Source organism: Gouania willdenowi, chromosome 13 (genome assembly GCF_900634775.1).
Source record: "Gouania willdenowi chromosome 13, fGouWil2.1, whole genome shotgun sequence".
Lineage (NCBI taxonomy): Eukaryota > Metazoa > Chordata > Actinopteri > Blenniiformes > Gobiesocidae > Gouania > Gouania willdenowi.
The window spans coordinates 27,414,461-27,428,574 of NC_041056.1; the positions used below are offsets into that span (position 1 = coordinate 27,414,461).

At 38.1% G+C, this 14,114-nt stretch overlaps 1 protein-coding gene across 3 annotated transcripts in view; it reads left to right on the top strand.

The window, feature by feature from the left end:
• Nucleotides 1-14,114, top strand: part of rap1gap2a (RAP1 GTPase activating protein 2a) — a 140,280-nt gene that overhangs the window by 18,102 nt on the left and 108,064 nt on the right. For 2 of the 3 annotated variants that reach the window (XM_028463848.1, XM_028463847.1), the window contains exon 2: nt 5,451-5,486. In XM_028463848.1, coding sequence (XP_028319649.1) covers nt 5,451-5,486 — 36 coding nt within the window. Of the gene's footprint in view, nt 1-5,450; nt 5,487-10,822; nt 10,930-14,114 lie in introns of those variants that run through there. The other variant, XM_028463850.1, reaches the window with a different exon arrangement.

Below are 14,114 nucleotides of genomic sequence, written 5' to 3' on the forward strand. Positions count from 1 at the left end.
CTGTGCCATTAAGTTTCCATTAGGTGTGCGTCTGATATTGCACATGGTTATGAGTTATAATGCATTTAAAAGTTATAATGCAATGACTAAGTGTATTTGAAGGTGCAGAAAACTGGTTTTCTGAAAAAGGAAGGATGGGTGGAGTGCTTATGCTGCTTCCCTGTGTGCGAGTGCGTGTGTGTGTGCATGTGTGTGCATGTGTGTGTGTGTGTGCGTGTGTGTGTGCGTGTGCATGTGTAGTTTTACTCTTTGCTGTCTCTGTTTGTAATCATCAGACAGCTTTGTTCCCCAGTGTCTGATTATTATTAATGCTGTCCCTGTCCACACAGTCAGCTGTAGAGTTCACATGAAGCTGCCCAAGGAGACCATTTAGCCTGCAATGCTCAGACACACTCAATTGAGTGTTTTTTTCCCTCCTGCCTCACTTGCAGGTAGCTGTTTTCACAGTAAAGTGCCACTTTGGAGCTCTTGACCTCCACGGTTGGGCTGAGGCAGTGCAACCTGCCAGACAGGCTGAAATCACCTGTGATAGACAAAGTGTGAAGGGAGCAGATACTGGTACTTGTACATTTAGAAGCTTCACTGTGTCATGAAAATATATCAAAGTTACATTTTCTTGTTCATACCATATACCATTAAACACAGTTGGACATTTTTCAGAGAAGAGCTGAGTTACCATTTATCATCAATAGGAGAGAAAATCAGTCCGTATTCTCTATTGGAAAAGACACATATTTCATTTAACACCAGAAACTGCTTTTTAGTGAAGTCCAGGAATCAGGTTGTAGTCCTTTCTTTTTTGCAGTGGAGATTTATAGCAGTGGTTTTCAAACTGGGCTAGCTTGGGGGTGCGTGAAATTATTTTTTTTAGAAAACTATTATTCATGTTGTATCATTACAAAAGTACATATGAGGACCAAAGCACCAATAAAACAAACAGGGATACTGGACATGATGCACTGCTGTATCACTATTACGTGCTGAAGATGTCTCAATCGCAATGAACTAGTGCAAAAAGTACTTCAATTTGTTTTGTTTATTGGTAATAATACGCTAAACACATTTGATGTTATACACAAGACTAGTACAAAAAAGGTTAATTTCTACCACAAAAATTTTAAATATGTGAGGTAAAACGTTTAATGAATAGATCATTCCTATGGGTTCGCCTGGAATGTGGTGAAAATAATTACTGATTAAAAACATATTTGCAAATGTTTTTTTTAAATGACTATTTCGTTTCAAATTATAACACAACACACGATCTTAAACAGCTTTATTCTATACTGTGACTTCCTAAAATGTTTATCTAGTTCAAACAAAATGCAGTATAAAGAAAAGAAGAAAAATTTAGAAAAAAAACCCAGTATTGAAATATCTGTGCATCTTGTCACTTTGTGCACTAATCCTGGCTACTATGTATTTGTCAGACAGTATAACAAACATGATCAAAAATTAATTGTCGAAAAAATTCCCAATTAGGGTCACCAGAAATTTGTGATATAAAAATGAGGTCACGATCCAAAAATGGTTGAGAAGCACTGGTGTAATTGATATTAGGATCGCTGGATCCAAAATGTTTAAGAACTCTTGGTTTACAGAACACGGACTTGATTGCCTTTTAAAATCTGACCAGGGACATCAGAGGAAAACTAGCATATTTTGGCTAAATCTGGCTCATTTACAGCATTTCTGTTTATTGATGTGCATTTTCCCTTTTAAATAATCAATAAATACAAATATGGACGATGAAGTTTGTAGTTAAGATTAGGATTTGTAGTGGGGAGGAACAGGTTGAGGAGAACATGCCCTGCGGAACTGGAGTAAAAGAAAGTTCATGTGATGGAGGAGGAGGACGGTGAGCCAGTGATTATGTTAGATAGGGAGTGGAGGAAACACAAAAAAAGTGCACGGAGTGATAGGAGCTGACCAAGAGAAAAAAATAAATAAAAAATTGATGGAAACGAGTGTCAGAAGTGATCTGCAGATCACTCCATTCTGACACTTCCTTCTGTCACATGTGACAGAAGGCTCCGAGCTATAGGTTGAAGGAGGAGATTTACAGGACAGTGGTGAGAACAGCCGTGCTGTAGCACTGGTTGTGGTGGCAGAGCTGTGGATGTGAAGGTTTCCATGGAGTACGAAGAGAAATGACAGGATTAGGAACGACTGCATCGGAGTGACTGATCATGATGGACAGTTTGTTGGGAAAGTGAGAGAGACGAGGCAGAGCTGCTTTAATGTTATATGTAGAAGAGATGATAAATATGTGGGGAGAAAAGGATTGAATGGACGGAGCTGCCTGGAGGGAACCTGTTTTCAGAAAGATGATCCGCTCTTTCAATCTCTGAAATGAAAATCCCAAAATAAGGAGAGCTAATCAGAGTCAAACAATAAAATATATATATATAGTTTTTTACTGAACATCTACAGACTAAAACTGTTCAACCACTGCACCTAAAACATTAAAAATAAAATAAAAAGCTGTAGTGTTGGATCATTGTGTAAATCCAAACCCTTTAATACAGGTCTGAAAGTGCTCACCAGGCGTTTAAGTTCTGGGGGGCTGAGCAATGCGGGACAAAAACGTGCGGAGTAACCAAATGAAGAGTGGACGTGACGACCCTAGCGCTTCAAGCTCAGCCGCAGACGGAAAATGCGTGAAGTACGGTTATTGTTGTGATTTCAATGATATATCCAGGCCTTTTAAAACAGAGCAGAGCACAGCTTAATGGCTTCTCTGTGGCGGGCGCCATGATTGTTTTGACACTGTTTGGTGCAGGAGATAAGACCTTCTCTCTGTATAGCTCTGATTGGCTCGGTTTCTTTTGAACCGAAGAAGTGAGCAGAAATGGCGGCATTACCATTCCCACTTTCTTACAAAAAGAAAGGAAGTGGGTGTGGTTTATCGCCATGTGAAGATTTCTACTCCTGCTGCCTATTTGATTACTGGGTGATGGCATTTATTGCCTCCATCTACCAATGACCATTCATACAGTTTGATGTTGTTCATTATACAACACGGGACTATTGTTCCATTTCATATTTTGCAGTTACTTTTTGGAATTCAGGCCTTTGCAAACAGCAGCGGGTAAATATCACAATTGGTGGCCTTCTGACACTTCTTTCACAGCTTCAGGGACCTTCTTATGGAGATCCTCTGCTTCCCTCTGATGTAGGAACGCACAAAGCACGCCAACATCCATGGGTGTGGGATCATGTTTCAAGCATTTTGGTAGTCAGTTGACTCCGTGGCATTGAGATTTATATCAATAATTAGATTCTTACTATTGAAGTCATTGGAAATATCCAGATTAGCTGTGAGTATATTATTGAGCAGGCTTATTATTATTGCTTTTCTTCTCATCTCAAATCTTCACAGGCCTTACAGTTGCTCTGTCAGTAAACTGTGAAAAATTGAGTGCCATGTTGATCATATAAACAGTGTGTAGTGTAGCATGAATAATGAATATAAACACTGAGATTTCTAATAACCGGTCTGAGCAGCTTGTAGAGACATATAGTTGTCATCTGTCACCAAGCACGATTCCATCTCGTGGCTGATAAATATCATTCTCTCTTATCAGTGTTTTTTGGGCTTATGGTGCACCTGCACCTGCACCACAGCCCACGGTTTTGTCCTTTTTTCCCCCCATTGCTTCCTTTTGTAGATACTAGTGTGTACAATGAGGTATGGTTTCTAGGACCTACCGTATATGCCAGCCTGACCAGATGGGGCTGAGTAAGGCCAAAATTCAATTAAATTCAATTAAACTTTATTTTTATAGCGCAAAATACAACAAAGTCATCTTAAAGCACTGCACAAAATATAAAGTCCAGAGTAAGAAAGAAAGAACCCAACAAGATCCACATGAACAAGCATTTAGCGACAGTGGGAAGAAAAAAACTCCGCTTTTGTTTTGAAACTGGGATGTTTGATTTTTAGTTTGAAGTTGGTCCCAGGATGATTTTAATATCATATAGTATACATTTGGGTATTTCTTGCATACGCACTACATGCTCATTTTGATGTCAGACTTATATGAATAATATGTTAGTATGGGATTTCAAACGCAGCCATAATAGTTCAGAGTCGCACATTGCATGATGAACCTTTGGCCATTGTTTAAAAGTTGAAAAGCTCTGTTAATGGATGACCGTGGTCGTACAATAACCGAATGTTGGTGGTGGTCAGAGGTAGGCGCGAAATGGCAGCCACGCTTCTGTACCACCACTGGTACTGATGGTGACTGATGTGAGTGACTGGTGTGAATGAATTATGGTTTGTGTAACTTCTGTAACGCGCTTTAAGTTTCCTTGAAAAAGCGCTGTATAAGTCCAAACCATTATTATTTTTATTATTATTATTATTATTGCTTGATTTTAATCGCACATCACAATAGAAGGTAGAGAAGATAGTTTGAGGGGATTAGGTCCATATTTTCCTCATACTGGTCCCTAATAGTCCTCTCAACTGATCCATTAATGACTTCAATGGACAGAACAAACGATAAACAATGGCCGTAATTAACAGACAAGGTACGCAGGTGTCATGACTCTATGTGTTTGTTTTTTTAGGTTTGCTGTGTTGAGGTGGTTAGTTGGTGTAATTATAAACCCTCTCTGCTAATGCATAGCCAGCAGATAACAATCACAGTTGTATTGAAAACATAAGGTTGTGACTGGGAGCATTTACTGTGTGACAGCATGTCATGTGATACCACATTGTCAGTCATCATTTACATTAAAAAAAAAACCGCTGTGAAGCTTTTTTCATTACAAATAAAAGCATATGCAAATAGTTTATTTTGAAAATCTGTCATCTTCTTTGGTAAAATTACTATTCCGGAGTTCTAAGATTGTATATGCGCATGTATGCACATGCGTGCACATGCCCACTATCAAAAACTTTAGCTAAAAAAAATGTAGTCTTTTTTGTTTATTTTTGTTTTCAAAGTGAACGGACACGTGTTTTATTTATTTATTGGATTATGTTAGGGTTAGGGTTATAATCTCAGTACGAAGGTAAACTGTTTTGAATTTTAAAAATCTGGTCCCCCTAAATTTTACCCAAAATGCTAATGTTAGCTAGCTTACCCTTTCGTGCCATATTTCAGCAGTCAAGACTGTCTGGTTACTTCTTTGTTTACCATTATATATGCCCGACCGTGTATGTTATGCTCATAAAAGCGCCTGTGTCTTTTGTAGCCTCTACGTGGATGTGTTTCAAAGTGTGTAATTTAGGTTGACACTAAAGCAAAAAGGTTTCAACAAGTCAACCACAAAGGTCAAAGTCACCCAACAGCTTCTGCTAAAAAGTAACTTGTAAAACACTCGCATGTGTGAATGTTTGCAATTAGTCCTCTCATCAAATGAATCCATTAACACACCTGTTATCAGTAACCCTGTTTGTGTCTCTGTTCATGCTCTTTTTTCTGTTTCCTCTCCAGGATCGATAAATCCACTTTGTTGACACTGAAAGCCAGGTAAGTCATTGCTCTGACGAAGGATTGTGGTTTGATTTTGAATGGTTAAGTGATTCCCTTATATGAATATTTGGTAAATACTGAAATGAATCCAAAGGCCTATGTGTAAGTAAACATGTCTATAATAATGAACCGTTGGAAAACTTCAAGGGTAAAAACTGACCAAGCAGTTTTTTCCACATCAGTGACATGCAGTTTCATTGATTTATCCATCCATCCATTTTCTGACCTGCTTGTTCCCTTTTTCAGGGTCACAGGCTTTGATTTATCCATTGCATTGATTTTGACTAAATCCTCAACTATCAATTGACTTCAGATCTACAGACATTTTACTTAAGAGCCACACTTCTACAAATCAATACACTCTCAGACTCACAATACACTCAAAGCATATCTCACTCATGCAACAAACTTGTCTTTACTTCCTGTTTCTTGTGCTTTGATGTTAACTTAAAGGTGCAGTATGTAGAATTGTGAGACTCTCCCCTCCCTGTTTTGAAACCTATTGTCTCTTACCGGTATCCTCGTGAACTGTGGAGCTCATAGCAACTTTTTTCTCAATAGACACGAGGGACAAATGTAGGGACTTTCCTTTGTGTTATTGGAGAGTTTTTTGTTGTTTCAGACTGACACTCAGAACACATTGAATTACAATATGCTCAAAGGTCATTATGGATTTTTGACCAAATGAAGCTAAAAAAATAAAAACTAACTACATACTGCAGCATTAATATAAGCTTGAATTTATGAACCTTAACTGTTTTGAAAATAGAATTTTCTATTCAATGCATCATGTGATTACATCATATGAGTGCATTATATGAGTGCATTATCTGAGCGTGATTCATTCTTTAAGTAACAAAAAGTAATTGGATGGAGTCTCTCAGCTGTCACCATGGCAATGCGTGTTATTTTTGTCTATAAATAAGTAATCTAAAAGGTGTGGAAAAAGAGAACACAAAGGAAAGAGGGAAAAGAATCAGTGTGACTTATTACACTTGTTTCACAAGGTGTAAATCATCAGTGAGTATCAAACACGGTAAAGGCCAAATTTGCATCTGCTAGAAATAACAACTCAAAGAGTGTTGAATGAAACAAAGATGAACTGAAAATGGAGTGAAAGTAACTACTATAGTGACCCATTGGCTCGTTTTTCAAGGGCACTTGTTTGCTGACTGTGCGTTTTTTTATTATTGTTCTTCAAGATTATTGTTTCCAATACTGCCAAACATAATTTCTGCCAAAAATTTCTGCTTACCAACGCAGATGCAAATGTGCAGAGATAACTTTGAGAGTCCATTAAACAGCCGCTAACATTTTAAAGCAAGGATTTCCCCAAGTGGTGGGAAGCTCACGGTAAAAAAACGGTAAACACAAGCCAAAACAAAACCCATGCAGAGACTTGGCCCTACACTAACTAACCAATGACCAATACTAATGGTATCTATAGTGTTGTTGCCATGGTTTACACATACAGTAGCAGTGACGTGCCGTCAGGGTAGGCAGTGCCTACCCAAGCGTGAATTGATATTTTGATTATTTGTTTTAATTATAATATAATTATAAATTATTTATTTTTCCATTTCCTACAGTACCTATAAGTTTGAAAGTGTCCGCATTTTCATTTCATAGCCCAAATTACTAAACAGCGCTATTTCCTGGAACAGCTGCACAGTCTCACTCCAACTTTAAGGCAGGAGGAAGCCACGCCCTCTCCCAAAAGCACGTTGCTGCTCTGCTTCTGTTTCCATAGCTTGTTTTTATGTGTTTGCACATGTGCAGTTAGTTCCCCAAGATGAAAACCATTTACATCCAAAGGCAGCTCTCTACGCTGCCTTTGGACATAACCGCGCTATGCTAAATGCTATACGTAAGTTCACAGTGCCTTAGTGAATTGATCCCACGTGATCGCTGCTGCTACATTCTCTAGCGAGTGGGCGGGGGATAACACTACAGTCAGGATGACAGCGCTAGAGACAATAAAGAAACTTTTTTTTGAGGAAAAACGACAGCTTTTAAAAGATGGGAGACCAACACCTGAGTTACCAGAGCTTCAGCAAAGGTAAGGTCAGAACATTGTTGGTACTTTCTACAGTGAATGGTACAAACAGAAAGATTGGCTTTGTGGATGCTCCTCACTGAGGCTGTTCTGAGTTGTTGTTGTTGTCATTTTCTCCGTGTTTCTGTGTTTCCAACACAAACAACGAATGCGCTGTCATGTTGTTGGGAGAGTATGGAGGCTATATAAAATAATTGTTTATGTTTTTTTTAATGGTTTTTTATGATGTTGATTTTGTTAGAGATGACTTTGTTGTAAATTGCTTTATACAAATAAAATTGATTTGAACTGAATTAACAATTGCCAGCAGAAACATATGAAATTGTCATTGGTGGTCTCAATTTCCAACGCCCTGCCTACCCAACCCTAGTGGTCACATCACTGTACAGTAGTCCCTTGTTTATTGCGGGGTTCAAATCCCACTCTAGCCAAGTCATTGTTGTTGTGTCCTTGGGCAAGGCACTTACCTCATAGGAATGTGGTGTGTGAGTATTGGTGGTGGTCAGAGGGGCCGATGGCGCATCATGGCAGCCTCGCCTCTGTCAGTCTGCCCCAGGGCAGCTGTGGCTACAATAGTAGCTTACCACCACCATGTGTGGAGTGAAAGAATAATCTATAAAAAAAAGCGCTGTATAAAAACCAATGCATTATTATTACATTATATGTTATTATACAAAGTTTGACGATGTCATAGATCAAATAACAGGCTTAGTATTTAATTGTAACCGTTGCTGTACTGTCATTATCTTTACCAAGACGGTACAAAAAGCCTAAAGTTATGAATACACACATACAAATCTATTTCTGACCACAATCAGCCACCCCTTTGTCCTCCCTTTATTATCTATTTGTTTGGTTTGACCATTTGTTTTGTTGGATCAGTTTGTTGTTACGTCTGTTGCTCGACATTTAGAGAGATTGATAAGCTCATAGGTAAAGCCCTCCATTGTTGCAAAAAGAATGTGATTGAAATGTGAGAGAGAAAATGAGAGTGAAACTGAGTTGCTTACTGCATAGAAAGTCATTGAAATATAACATCAACAAGCTTTACTAGAGGTCGGCAGAGTCCATTTTTCCCAGGGGGGGGCATCCATCACCCCATGAAACTAAGTTAAATCTTTATAGTCAATGCGATAATGAAGGCAGAAAAGGTTAATGGAATACATATATCTTTCTGATGGACTGTGGCCTTAGACTATAACACAGGGTGAAGCACCAATACTAGAAGAGTCTCAGTTCAACGATTATGCTAATCTCCCAATTAACCACAAGGTGGGAAAGCTGCTGAATGAATAGTGTGTGTGAAGAATATAGGGGTCGTTGAATTCAAAATTGGCATTTTATTACCTTTCTAAAACTTTTGTTGTAAGTGACTAAAAGGCAATATTTTCTTTGATTAAACGCTAAACAGAAAGGTCAGTATTGTATTACTGTGTGTGTTTATGGCTCAGTTAACATCAAACAGAATCACACAGGTACACCACATATAGATTCAAGCTTATTTGCATTTTGTAATTTTACCACAAATATATGAACAGTGTGATCTAATGTCTGCCTTGTTCCTGAGCTCAGACAGGTGTCATTAGATGGTCTGCTCTGTCGTGGTTCTGCATATGAATGAGTGAGTCGTGACTCCTGCTCGAGCTGCACGTGTGCACGTGCGTGCGCGTGTAGGAATGAATATTATATCCTAACTGTCGGAAAGACAATTATTGATTTATGGACACCTTCAACAGTGAATACCAAAACACAAGTTTCATATTTATAACTTTAACCCTTTCAGTTGACTTAACCCTCCAATTATTCTTTCAATGTATTTGACTTTTCCCCCCTTTGTTTCATAATTCATGAATTTTGCTAATTTGCTGGTTACAATTGATTAAACATAAAATTATCATAATGACATACTCTGTTTTCAACCTGCTGAACACATATTGCACATATTGGTGTTCCTCAGGGGACAATATGACCCCAAGCTGTTTTAGCTGTGTAAAACTTGTCTGTCTGTGTGTGACCCATGTGTGACCTTACATCCCTGATAACCCTAAAGCTCATATCATCACCACAACCAATAGGGTTCACGCTCTTGTGGTCATTAATGTTGTCAGTAAATTTGAGAAGATTTGGATGAAAACTATTCAATATAAATTCATTCTTATTTAAAAGTTTGTCCCGATGGTGTCGCTAGAGAACAGGTCAATGTTTCATTATCAAGTAGGGGTGTGTATAGCCTGGCATCTGGTGATATGATACGTATCACGATACATAGGTCACAATACGGTATGATGCAATTTATCCCGGTATTAAAGTGTAAGGCGATTATTGCAATTTTTTGTTTTGTTTTATATATATATATATATATATATATATAAGAAACAACCAATCTGTAAATGTGTGCACTTTCATGAGAACATTATTTATGAAATATATTTTATTGGCATATTTTACACTCAAACAAAAAAAGAAAAAGAAATATATATATATATATATATATATATATATATATATATATATATATATATATATATATATATATATATATATATATATATATTTGTTTTTTTGTTTTGTTTTTTGAATACAAACAAAAATTGACATGGATGCATTTAGAATCGACGTAATATCGCGATATATCGCCAAAACAATTTTTTTCCGACACCCCTATTATCAAGGGGTTGTTTTATGTATTCAACAAATAAAACAAAGTTCCTGAAACATGGTCAACAATTTTCTGGATGCAAATATCCCTGGGGTCAGATTTGAGGTTAATAGGAGGTTTATGAATGATAAATACACTGCTCAGGTTGCTGAACTCTTTCCTCTCTTCATTTGTCCTCCACTTCTTTATCCACTTATTTGTCCATGATGGGTTTTTCCCTCCTGTTTAATTTAATAAGCTCTCAGCTCAAAATAAATAAATATGTAAAATCCGACAAATTGTTCACATCAAAGTTTGCGGCTGCAGAACCAGCAGGTGTGCGACTCTTTTTTCTCCTTTCCCTTTCTTTCCTGTTGGCTCCACAGATTTTAAGTGTTTGTTCTTGTTCTTGTTTTTTTTCTTTTTTTCTACTCCACCTGTGTCCTCTCTCATCCTCGCCTCCCGTCTCCTCTATCATTAATGACCCGCTGTCCTCGCCCGTGTCACTACAAAGGGATCTATTCCCCTTCACCGTACACTCAACACCTCATTAATAACCGCATAATCAAACCAGTGTGGCAATATAGGCCAGTGTGTGTGTGTGTGCAAACACATGCATCTGTTTTGCCTTGAACTGCTGGAGGCTTGAGTGAATATTGAAAGAAGACCATCAGAGCAGGAGAAGAGACAAGCTGAGGCTGATTAGTTCCTTCTTAATACTGTGTTACAATGCCGCGCAAACTTTGGTGAGTAAATACTGCCACTTTTCTGCATCTGTCGTAGGGTTTTATCGTCATGTTTTGCAAAAATATTTGACATATAACAGCTGCAATATGAACATGCTAATATGTTTTGTGACAATGATCAGAGATAACTCAGAAATACAGATATGGCATTATCACCAGATGACAAACAGTGTTTGATGGGGATCTACTTCCTCCACTGGAACTGGAAACATGATTTCACATTTACTAGTGGGAGACATGTTCTATATATTTTGGTGTCTTTGTTTAACTGTTCTTGATCAAAGCTGGTTTTGATTGATTTTTTTCTTCCTTTTTTTGTTTTAAACAACAGTCATAGAATATTTGTGCAAAATGGAGTTGAATCTTAGATCTGGTCATCTGTCTTATCGGCTCCTCCAGTCTAATGTAGTTAACATGGAGCGATGTATCTGTGGAATGAATCAGCAGTGAAGCGGCTGCTAATTAGACATGACACTCATAGTCATGTATCGTATCCACTCTCCTCCGTTCCTCTTTTATCTTCCCTTACGTCTCACAATCACTTTTACTTAAACAAACACTCATTACTTGCAGTATGCTATTGCCTGTCACGCTGTCAAAGTGGAGGATGCTCCATCCCCCCACCCCACGCATAAATAATGCTGATTCACAGTTAGAATTAATGACTGCTTCATTTTTACAGCAAATTTAGATTTTGTTTAAGTCATAGTCTTTTGACTACAATGTAACTTGGTTTTAGTCAGAACTATTTAAAGTAAATAATGTGAGTATATGTGTTTAAAAAAAGGTTTAATTACCTTTTATCAACCGGATATGGGATGTTATTAATGTTTGTAAATACATACATGTGTTTGAACTCACATACTACTCATACTGACGTCGAAATGAGTATGTAGTGCGTTCACAGATAGTATGGAAAGATTGAGGACGCAAGAAATACCCGGATGTCTACTATATTCTGACATTTTTTAAGTATGCACAGTGGACACACTACTCATACTTAATCATCCCATGATGCATTGCGAGTGGAAGGTAAAATCGTCCTGGGACCACTTCAAGCTAAAAATCAAACATCCCCTTTTCAAAACAAAAGCATCTCTTCTTGTCTTCCATTAGAGCTCTTGTTTTGAAGCTAACCAGAAGTTTAGTCAGTAACACAATGGCGAGTTTCCAAAAATCTCCGAATTGTCAGCATGAAATGTGTTTCCGTGGGTTTTATGGATCAAATAACCACATGTTGATGTTCTACTTGGTCACTTTCTCACTTAAAATGTTTTCAGAACTTTCAAAGGTAGAGAATAAATGAAAGTATTTGGCCTCCGTGTGCTTCAGGTTTTTGTCATTGTAGGTTTGCAATGCATCTTGGGAAATGTGGAAGTTTACGTCAGTGGGAACGGGCATCATCCTAATCCTCCTAACTATACTTATAGTATATTATATTATATACTCGTTGAGTTTGTTGTGCATTGTATGGAGTGAGGCTTTTCGAACACAGTCACAAGACAGATTTGATGTAATCAATGAGTAAGATCACATGATCACATGAGTTGTAATAAGCCTTTTCACACTCTGGAACTGCGCATGCGCGACATGGGGGGTCATAGTTCAAGATGGATATAAACATAAACAAGCTTGTTCACTCTGCAAGGCAGTCCCCTTGCTTCCACACAGGTGACCCCTGTTAAATGAAAACACCGACTACTTGGGTCTCCAGCAGGCGGAATTCGGACTCCACCCGGGAATGATGCACATATCCGAGCACTTCACGATGAGAGAAGCCGTATCAAAGCGACAGACCACCTCTGTTTCCACACACCTTCTCCCAAGCTTTTAACTTGTGATTGTTATGTATTTTTTTCTGTATTTACCTTTATTATTGTTAGTTTTTTTTGTTGATTTGTGTAATATTTTTAACAACTGTAAAGCGTCTTTGAGTTTTGGAAAAGCGCTTATAAATAAAATCTATCATTATTATTGATGGGACAAGCGAGAGCTCCGAGAGTGAACAGGACAGAATGAGTTCTCACTTTAAAAAGGTCAAATAACTAGGTACACCATTCACTAACCAGGTCCATGATTATTTTATATTAAGCTATTATTTTAATTCAATTTACTAATTTGAAGGAAGTGCACGGGATGGACACTAAACAGGATGATAAGTGAAATCCCACTGATCAGCTGATTGGTCACTGTTTAAAAAAGCAGGAAAAACCAGAAATTTCAGCTCATGTACAGCATTAGTTTTAGCAGCGAAGTCTGCATTTCTGCCTTGGAGACCGATACCACGTTTCTGCATAAAAACTTTCAAGGAATCATTGTTTTAATGGTAAAAAATAATCTAAATCTTTGTCAGACTCGTTGTCAGCCAATGCGAGTTTATCCCTCTTGATCACTGAAGTCACGCGCGAGAACTGAATGAGAGTGAGATTTCCGAGTGTGAAAAGGCTTATTGCGTTGCGTCCCATGTAACAAAATTATAGTAGATCACAAAAATATCAACATACTTTGTTATAGTTTTCATTCACTTGCATTTTTAGTTATTGTAACCTAAAAAAAATGTAGTCTATGAATCATTTGACAACATTTTTTAGTCAACTAAATATAACACTGTTTGGGGGATAAATGAAAGAGGCCTTTGAAGAAGTGTGGACTGAGGTCTAGCCCAGTTTTAGGGGAGCATCATGTGTAAATGTGATGTGTCTGCCAGCAGCATGTAAAAGAGCAAACAGCTCTGCTGCTGCTATTTCTGAGCCTGGCATTTACTGTACATATCCCAGTGTGTCTTCCATCTATAATGTGGGAAGAGGTACAGCAAAGCTTTAACCACTGAACAAACACGGGAGTGCAAGTCCGCCACTGCATATTTACTTTGGGTGATGGTTTATTAAATCCTCAGGCGTTTCTTCTACAGCACGGGAGAAGAAGCAATAATTAGTAACAGGGAGGCCGTATAAAGGCTCAATCAGCAGTCACCTCTATTGTTAATGCAGGGCACACAGTAACAGTGTGTTCATTAATGGCACACACACACACACACACACACACACACACACACACACACACACACACACACACACACACACTCAAAGTGCTCAAACTGTGGTTTCTGTGGGTAGAAGATACCCACGGTCACACCTATGTACAAATACTAAGCGATGGGTTGGGTTGACTCCCTTCTTGTGACA